This window comes from Carcharodon carcharias (assembly GCF_017639515.1).
Source record: "Carcharodon carcharias isolate sCarCar2 chromosome 27 unlocalized genomic scaffold, sCarCar2.pri SUPER_27_unloc_2, whole genome shotgun sequence".
NCBI classification, from domain to species: Eukaryota; Metazoa; Chordata; class Chondrichthyes; order Lamniformes; family Lamnidae; genus Carcharodon; species Carcharodon carcharias.
The window spans coordinates 1,894,964-1,904,547 of record NW_024470635.1 but is presented as its reverse complement, the minus strand read 5'-3'; the positions used below and the strand labels follow the sequence as shown (position 1 = coordinate 1,904,547).

At 43.9% G+C, this 9,584-nt stretch overlaps 1 protein-coding gene across 2 annotated transcripts; it reads right to left on the bottom strand.

Annotated features, from left to right (window-relative positions):
- Nucleotides 1-2,244: 2,244 nt before the first annotated feature.
- Nucleotides 2,245-8,712, bottom strand: LOC121273877 (zinc finger protein 501-like). 2 transcript variants are annotated; one of them, XM_041181028.1, is made up of 2 exons: nucleotides 8,649-8,712; nucleotides 2,245-4,355 (listed from the first exon to the last, which is right to left on the bottom strand). In XM_041181028.1, the coding sequence occupies exon 2, from the start codon at nucleotides 4,244-4,246 to the stop codon at nucleotides 3,236-3,238; it is 1,011 nt and encodes a 336-aa protein (XP_041036962.1). In that variant the 5' UTR covers nucleotides 4,247-4,355; nucleotides 8,649-8,712; the 3' UTR covers nucleotides 2,245-3,235. The 2 variants fall into 2 exon arrangements, with proteins under 2 accessions (XP_041036962.1, XP_041036961.1); XM_041181027.1 differs by lacking the exon at nucleotides 8,649-8,712 and adding an exon at nucleotides 5,708-5,793.
- Nucleotides 8,713-9,584: the final 872 nt, after the last annotated feature.

The following is a 9,584-nucleotide window of genomic DNA, read 5'->3' as shown; positions in this document are numbered from 1 at the left end:
ACAATAATTAGTACCATCAGCACTCGGTTAAAATTAGAAACAACGAGAAGCTTAGTTGGCCGGATTCAAACCTACATGGGGAGACCCCAATGGATTTCTAATCCATCGCCTTAACTACTCAGCCACGACTACAAACCTTGCGAGTATATTAATATTATTTGCATGAAATCATAGAATAGTTACAGCAGAGAAAGAGGGCCGTCTGTCCATTCTGTCCCTGACATTACCCAACCTTTTCCCTGGTCACTGAAATAAATACTGTCACTCCTCATTCTTCCTCCCAAACTAGGAATGAAAGAATGAGAATAAAAGAGGAAGAGAAGGGCGGCATAAGTGGGAGTGCCGAATAATAGCATGTTTAGTTCAAACACAGAAGACTTGTTCAGCCAATAACAGCATCGAGTGTGTTAGACATGAACATGAAGTGAGCAGTGAGGTGAAATAGTGCCATAAGCTGCGAATGTACAACGTTCAATTTCCAAAACCTACCAACTTCATCAATGCGGCTTCTCTGAATCTTTCAAGGCAAATATTGATCCTTTATAAGGTGCCATTCCCAGAACTATACACAGTCCTCCAGGTGTGATCTAACCAGGGCTTTGTATAGCTGTAGCAAACCTTTCCCACTTTTCCATCACAGCCTCTGTAACAGGTTGAACAGCAAGGGGAATTAGATTGTATATATCAACTGAGAAAAATGAGGAGGTGCTTGATCAGAATAAACTTCATTTAAATATTTAAATTGAAATCAACAGCTTAAGTACATTTTGTGGCTTAAAAAATGGCATAATAATCCCCAGTGCAACTCTTCGTGTCATTGGGTCAAGGAAACTTTTGTTAACACTGCAGTATTTAGCAGACTGGGCACAGCAGAAGTTCCTGCTTATCTTTCAATATTATTTTTCTTCACTCAGGGGTTTTCAAAAAGGAATTGGATAGTGACTGGAGAGGGAGAAAATCAAGGTTACGGAGAGAAGGAAACTAGGACTAATTAGAAAACTGTTTGCAAAATGCTTAGACATAGAAATGATGCGTTGTAGGGCCTATTCTTGTGCTCTACCATTTGATGATGACATTGTTGATCAGTCCGTCTCCAGCATTCCTAATGAGAACAGCCGAATTCCATTTCTTCAAAACAAAGACCCAAAGTGCTGCTGCATGACGTCACCATTTAATATTCTAGCCAGGTGCCTGCGCAGTTCAGAGGAGACAAGTAACATCCCAGATTCAGCTGTAAATAAGGAAATTGAATGGAGAGAGAAACTTAAGAAAATTACAATCCCAAGGGAAGTGGTCCTGAGTAAATTGTTGGAGCTGCGGCTGACAAGTCTCCCGGTCCTGATGACATCTTTAGGTCTTAAAAGAAGTGTTGAGTGAGATATTTGATGCATTGGTTTTAATTTTCCAAATTCCCTAAATTTGGGCAAGGTTCCAAGAGATTGGAAAATAGTCAATGTAACTCTTTTGCTTGAAAAGGGAGGGAGGCAGAAAGCAGGAAACTACAGGCCAATTAGCCTAACATCTGTCATAGGGAAAATGTTCGATGTTATTCTTAATGACGTTATAGCAGGAGACTTCAAAACATTCATGGTAATCAGGCCAAGTCAACATGGTTCTGTTAAAGGCAAATCATGGTTAACCAGTTTGTTAGAGTTCTTTTAAGTAACATGTGCTGTAGATAATGGTGAACTGATGGATGTGCTGTACTTAGATTTCCAGAAGGCATTTGATAAAGTGCCACATCAAATGTTATTGCGGAAAGTAAAAGTTCATGGTGGAGGGATAAAAGATTGGCTAGCTAACAGGAAGCAGGGACTAGGCAAAAATAGCTCATTTTTCAGGATGGCAGGACGAGTGGTATGTCACAGGGATCAGTGCTAGGGCCCCAACTTGTAACAATGTGAATAAATGACTTGGATGAAGGGACCAAATTATAGTTGCTAAATATGCTGATGACACAAAGATAGGTGGAAAGTAATTTTTGAAGAGGATATAAGGAGTCTACAATGGGATAGAGATCAGTTAAGTGAGTGGGCAAAGATCTGGTAAATGGAGTATAATGTAGGCAAATGTGAAATTGTCTATTTTGACAGGAAGGATAAAAAAGCATATTATGTAAACGGTGAGAGATTGCAGGGCTCTGGGATATAGAGAATGTGGCTGTCTGAGAGCATGAATTGCAAAATGTTAGTGTGCAGGTATAGCAAATAATTAGAAAAAAAACAATAGAATGATGTTGTTTATTGTAAGGGGAACTGAATACAAAAGTAAGGAGGTTATAGTTCAGTTATACATGGCATTGGTGAGACAACATCAAGAGTAGTGTGTACAGTATTGGTCTCCTTATTTAAGGAACGATGTAAATGCATTGCAAGCAGTCTAGAGAAAATTTATTAGACTAATACCTGGAATGGGAATGTTGTCTTATGAGGAAATGTTGGACAGGCCAGGCTTGTATCCACTGGAGTTTAGAAGAGTAAGAGGCGACTTGATTGAAACATCTAAGATCATGATGAGTCTTGTGAGGGTGGATGAGGAACGGATGTTTTCTCTTGTGGGAGAAACTGGAATTATGGGTCACTGTTTAAAAAAGAGGTCACCCATTTAGGACAGAGATGAGGAGGCATTTTTCTCTTTGGGTAGTAAGTCTTTGGAAGTCTTCCTCAAAAGATAGTGGAAGCAGAGTCTTTGAATATTTTTAAAGCAGAAGTAGATAGATTCTTGATGAGCAAGGGGGTGAAATGTTATCGGGTTAGGTGGGAATATGGAGTTGAGGTTTGAATCAGATCAGCCATAATCTTATCGAGCGGTGGAGCAGGCTTGAAGGGACAAGTGACCTCCTCCTGTTCCTTGTTCATTTGTAGCTTGTACTAGAGATGTTTAAAAAAAATTGACACACCGTATGTTCAACAGAAAGCTAATTCATTTCACTTTAATCCAGAATATTACCCCTTATAACTGGGCTGCAGTTTATTAACATCAGCAAAAACTAACATGGTTCAGTTCCGGATGTGATTAACAGCAAAATCCAATCATTGTAGTTACTTGTGAACTCGCTGGTGTGTTAGCAGGCGAGAAGAATGAGTGAATCCCTTCCTACACTCAAAAGAGCTGAACAGTCTCTCCCCAATGTGAATTCATTGGTGTCCAGTGAATTGAGATGATCGCCTGAACCCAGTTCCACACTGAGAGCAGCTGAAAGGTCTCTCATCAGTGTGAACACGTTGATGGGACGTCACTTCCCCAGAACTTTTATAGAACTTCCCGCACGCTGGGCATTTAAAAGATCTCTTGCTGTGTGAACTCTTTGGTGTGTCTTCAGGCTGGAAGACTGAGTGAATCCCTTCCCACATGTGGAGCAGGTGAATGGCCTCTCCCCAGTGTGTACTCGCTGGTGTTCAGTGAGATGAGATGAACGCCTGAACTCAGCCCCACAATGAGAACATCTGAAAGGTCTCTCGTCAGTGTGAACACGTTGATGGCACAGCAGTTCCTTGGAACTTTTAAAGCACTTGCCGCAGTCTGGGCATTTAAAAGGTCTCTCCCCACTGTGAACTCGCTGATGTGTCAGCAGGTGGGATGACTGAGTGAATCTCTTCCCACACTTGGAGCAGGTGAACGGCCTCTCCCCAGTGTGAGTGCGCTGGTGTTTAGTGAGGGTAGATGAACGCTTGAACCCAGTCCCACAGTTCAAGCACCTGAACGGTCTCTCGTCAGTATGAACACGTTGATGGGACATCAGTTCCCCGGAGCTTTTATAGCACTTCATGCAGTCTGGGCATTTAAAAGGTCTCTCGTCAGTGTGAACTCGTTCATGGGACATCAGTTCCCAGGAACTTTTGTAGCACTTCCAGCAGTCTGGACATTTGAATGGTCTCTCGTCAGTGTGAACACGTTGATGGCGCATCAGGTCCCCAGAACGTTTATAGCACTTCCCACATTCTGGGCATTTAAAAGGTGTCTCATCAGTGTGAACTCGCTGGTGTGTCATCAGGTTGGATGAAGTAATGAATCCCTTGCCACACGTGGAGCAGGTGAACAGCCTCTCCCCAGTGTGAGTCCGTCGATGAGCTTCCAATTGAAATGGGTAATTGAATCCCTTCCCACAATCCTGACATTTCCATGGTTTCTCTTCAGTGTAACTGCATTTATGTTTTGACAAGCCAGATGATTGGCTGAAGCCTTGTCCACACACATAACACATGTACGGTCTCTTCCCACTGTGAAGGGTTCTTTTTCCTTCCATGTTCAAAATCCCATCATATTCAGATTGTGATAAATTGGGCGACTCCGTCAGATCCTGTTGGGATGTTTAGTTTTGCTTTCCTGACTACAAATCCTCCCCTTCTAATACCCTGTGAAATTGATTTACAACAGAAAAAAGGGAGTGAGAGAGAACCCACAAAAACACAAACGCAGGTTGTGAAATTGAGCTGAATGAATCTGGTAAATTGTGGGGCCGGCACTAGGAAAAAGTGACCATGAAAGCTGCCGGACTGTCATAAAAACACAACTAGTTCATTGATGTCCTTCAGAGAAGGGAACCTGCCACCCCGTCTGTGCCTACACAAGACTCTGTCCTCTGTGGGTGAAGAGAATGGGAAAGAGAGAGAAATGTGGGAGATGGACCGAAGAAGACAAATTTCGTATCTCTACAACTCGACCAGAACTATGACAGAACCTCCCAAACCCTCAACCTCCACCACCTAGGACCAGGGTAGCAGGTGCACGTGAACACCATCACCTCCAGGTCTCACACCATCCTGACTTATCTGACATCCAGTATTGGATGAGCAGAAATTTCCTCCATTTAAGTATTGGGAAGACTGAAGCCATTGTCTTCAGCCCCACGACAAACATCACTTCCTACCCACCGACTCCATCCCTCCCTGACAACTGTCTTGAGACTGAACCAGATTGTTCACAACCATGGTGAAATATTTCAGCCCAAGATGAGCTTCCAGCCACATATCCACATCGTCACCAAGACCACCTATTTCCATCTCAGTAACATTGCCCAACTCTACCCCAGTCTCAGCTCATCTGCTGCTGAAATTCTCAACCATTCCTTTGTTATCTCTAGACTTAACTACCCTCACGTACTTCTAGCAGACCTCCCACATTCAACCTCCCTGTAATCTTGAGGTCATCCAAAACTCTGCTGCCCGTGTGCTTACTCGCATCAAGTTTTCTTCACCCAACACCTCTGTGGTCACTGACCGACAAAGGCTAAGAAGCATTAAAATTTTATATTCCTGATCCTTTCAAGTCCCTTCATGATCTCTCCCCTCCCTATCCCTGTCATCTTCCCCAGACTTATAATCCTCCGAGATATCTTCACTTTCTCTAATTCCGGATTTCTGGCTCCAAATCTTAATTCTTCCACCAAACATGCGCACAGCTGCAATTGCCCCGCATAAAGATGGTGGACACACGCTCACTGTAGCAGATTGCCTCCGACAAAGATGGCGACACATGCGCACTGTTGCACATTGTCTCCGACAAAGATGGCGCACTGCTGCATGTTGCCCCCAATAAAGATGGCGGACACACTTCTGCACACCATTTAAAGGATGGCGGCTGTTAATCTGGGCCTGAAATCGGGAGAAGCGCGGCAACTTCCAAACCCTGTGCGAGTGTTGGACCGGAAACTTCTTATTCGCGTCTTAAGGCCTCCAGCAAGTGTTAATGAAAACTCCCCACTCACTTGACGGCTCCAATTTCCCTCACCCACCCGCTGGCTCGATTCCTCTGCTCTCCTCACTGATGCCACACGGCCCCGTCTGTCCTTCCAGCACCGGACTGCGCATGCTCTGGTTAGAGGCTCTGGTTAGAGCCCCTGCTGCGCATGCCCTAGTCACTGCCTGGCACTGCGCCTGCGCAAGGACGGCCCAAGGTGAAGATAGAGCGTAAAAATAATAAACTGCGGATGCTGGAAATCCAAAACAAAAACAATTACCTGGAAAAACTCAGCAGGTCTGGCAGCATCGGCGGAGAAGAAAAGAGTTGACGTTTCGAGTCCTCGTGACCCTTCAACAGAACTAGGTGAATCCAAGGAGAGGGGTGAAATATAAGCTGGTTTAAGGGGGGAGGTGGGGGAGGGTGGTTTGGTGGGGGGGGGGAGAAGTTGGGGGGGGTTGGTGTGGTTGTAGGGACAAGCAAGCAGTGATAGGAGCAGATCATCAAAATATGTCACAGACAAAAGAACACAGGTGTTGAAGGTGGTGATATTATCTAAACGAATGCGCTAATTAATAATGGATGGTCGGGCACTCAAGGTACAGCTCTAGTGGGGGTGGGATGGAAAGACTAGCAGAGCATACAAGATTTAAAAATAATGGAAATAGGTGGGAAAAGAAAAATCTATATAAATTATTGGAAAAAACAAAAGGAAGGGGGAAGAAACAGAAAGGGGGTGGGGATGGAGGAGGGAATTCAATATTCAGTCCGGAAGGCTGGAAAGTGCCTAGTCAGAAGATGAGGTGCTGTTCCTCCAGTTTGCGTTGGGCTTCACTGGAACAATGCAGCAAGCCAAGGACAGACATGTGGGCAAGCGAGCAGGGTGGAGTGTTAAAATGGCAAGTGACAGGGAGGTTTGGGTCATTCTTGCGGACAGACCGCAGGCGTTCTGCAAAGTGGTCGCCCAGTTTACGTTTGGTCTCTCCAATCCAGTAGAATAAGTTGGGGGAAATGCAAGTGAAATGTTAATTCACTTGCATTTTCCCCAACTTAGTCTACTGCATTTGTTGCTCCCAATGCAGTCTCCTGTACATTGGAGACACCAAACATAAACTGGAAGACCGCTTTGCAGAACACCTGTGGGCTGTCCGCAAGAATGACCCAAACCTCCCTGTCGCTTGCCATTTTAACACTCCACCCTGCTCTCTTGTCCACATTTCTGTCCTTGGCTTGCTGCATTGTTCCAGTGAAGCCCAACGCAAACTGGAGGAACAGCACCTCATCTTCCGACTAATCACTTTACAGCCTTCCAGACTGAATTTTGAATTCAACAACTTTAGATCTTGAACTCCCTCCTCCATTCCCACTCCTTTTCTGTTTCTTCCCCCTTCCTTTTGTTTTTTCCAATAATTTATATAGATTTTTCTTTTCCCACCTATTTCCATTATTTTTAAATCTTTTATGCCCCCCCACCCCCACTAGAGCTATACCTTGAGTGCCCTACCATCCATTCTTAATTAGCACATTCGTTTAGATAATGTCACCACCTTCAACACCTCTGTGTTCTTTTGTCTGTGACATATTTTGATGATCTGCTCCTATCACTGCTTGCTTGTCCCTACAACCACCCCCCCCACTCTTCTCTCCCCCCACCCAACCCCCCACCCCCCCACCTTAAACCAGCTTATATTTCACCCCTCTCCTTGGATTCACCTAGTTCTGTTGAAGGGTCATGAGGACTCGAAACGTCAACTCTTTTCTTCTCCGCCGATGCTGTCAGACCTGCTGAGTTTTTCCAGGTAATTCTGTTTTTGTTGAAGATAGAGCATATTCTAGGATCGGTGAATGCTGGGTAATGTTAACTCCATTGAAGGTCTCCATGGTTGTATGCAGAATCATATTTTGTGTTCTGATTATTAAGTTAATTTATACAGTAACCAAGTACACAGGAGGGGAGTCTGTCCTCTGCTCTGTGTCCCTACATGCTGAGAGAGGGAAATGGGCAGGGTGATAAAGAAGAATTTTATGCACCTTTACCCTCTCTTCCCTCCATCCGTTACACTAGGTGTCACTACCAAGTGAGCGATTGCTGTGTTTTCCCAATCTACCTTAACGCCCTGGTCTTGGTGCTCATTGTCCAACTCATTAAATTAATTCTGGTGTCTGGATTAAAGAGGATCAACCAAAATTTGCTCGACGTGCATTCAGGAAAATATAGAGAACAAGGGTACATCAAGAAGGCAGTTCACCACCAACTTCTCAAAGACACCTATGGATGGGAAATAAATGCTGGCCCAGCCAGCAAAGCCCACATCCTGTGAATGAATTTTTCAAAAGTTAGAGCTTGGCCATTCAGCAGTGCTATCGAGCAGAGATTCTTAACACAAATTGCAGTAGAAATGTGGAACTCTCACCGACAAAATGCAGCGGATGCTCACTGTCAATCAGAGCTTACAAGACTTAGATGGATAGACTTTTGTTCAGTAAGTGATTCACGGGATATGCAATGAAGGCGGGTAAATGGAGTTCTGATATAAATCAACCCTCATCAAATTGAATCGTGGAGCAGCTTTCAGACATCAACCGCCTTCTCCTGTTCCTGGTGGTCCAGTGACACACTCAGAAATGCCCCAGCACATTGAAATCCCAATGGATCCTAGTGCATATCCAGCAGGAAGCCCAGGTCAAGGATAAACCCAGGGTATATATTCGGAGCCCTATTTGCTGCTCTGTGTCCACTGTCTGCAGCCCCTGCACACAGAAGTGGAATTTCAAAAGAAGGAAGGAACCTGTCATCAGGTTCCAAGGGGACCTCGGAGAGTTGGGATCTTTCTTTATTCTCGGGGAGTTGGACATCAGACTGTCTCCTGTCAATATAGAGCTGCGTGGTGGGGCTGGTACCATCTTTGAAAGAGCTGCCAAGTGGTCCCACTCTCCTGCTCTTTTCCCCAGAACCCTGAAAACTTTACCTTATCATAACAGATCCAATTCACTTTGGAAAGTCACTTTTGAAACTGCTTCCAACTTTCTGGTAGTACATTTCACATCAACACTCACTGTATTTTTGCCGATTATTTGATGTGATCTGTTTACTTGTTCACATTTGTTAAAAATATTTGCCGAGTGGATTCAGTTTTAAATCTGAACCAGGTTTGTAGGCGCGATGCTCCTTTCACACATCGAAGGTGGGAGAGAAGCTGTGAGAACACACGATAAACATTTTTAGAGAAATCAAAGATAAGACACACGCTGTGTTTGAAACAAAGCTGATTCGTTTGACACATATCACCATGTAAAATTCCCACCAATTTGTGGCCGGCCTTTTGTTTCCTTTCACTCAGTCAGATCCGTCCCATGGGCTTTAACTTGGCTGACAAGCTTGTTACGGCACTTTATCAAATGCCTTTCAGAAGTTTATGTGCACAGCTATCGTATGACCCTCATCATCTTTCTCTTTCCTTATCAAAAAACTCAAGCAAGTTCGTTCAACTCGATTTGCCCTTAACAAATGGCCTTTCTTAATTAATCCACATTTATCCAAGTGACTGTTAATTTTGTCCTGAATCCCCTCTTCTAAATGCTTTCCCACACCGAGGTTAAGCTGGGCTGATCCTTCCGTTTAAGATTAGTCAAGATTTAATCTTAGTGCCAGGAAGTATGAGGAAAATCAGGGAAGTGATGAAATTGTAACGACATTTAAGGACACTCATAACTGATAAAATAGCTCAATAATTAAACACAGATCAAAACATTAAGTGCAAATAACAAATGAATGCATGAATGACTTTGTTAATCAGTGTAATCAGTGTTTCGGCATTGTACAAAATGGAAATATTGTGGATTCTTAAAATCTAAGATAAAATCAGTAAAAACTCGAAACACTCAGCAGGTCTGCAAGAATCTGT

What these genes read in the sequence shown, in the direction of transcription:
- LOC121273877 (XM_041181028.1), bottom strand. Translation starts at nt 4,246, where the DNA reads ATGGAAGGAAAAAGAACCCTTCACAGTGGGAAGAGACCGTACATGTGT.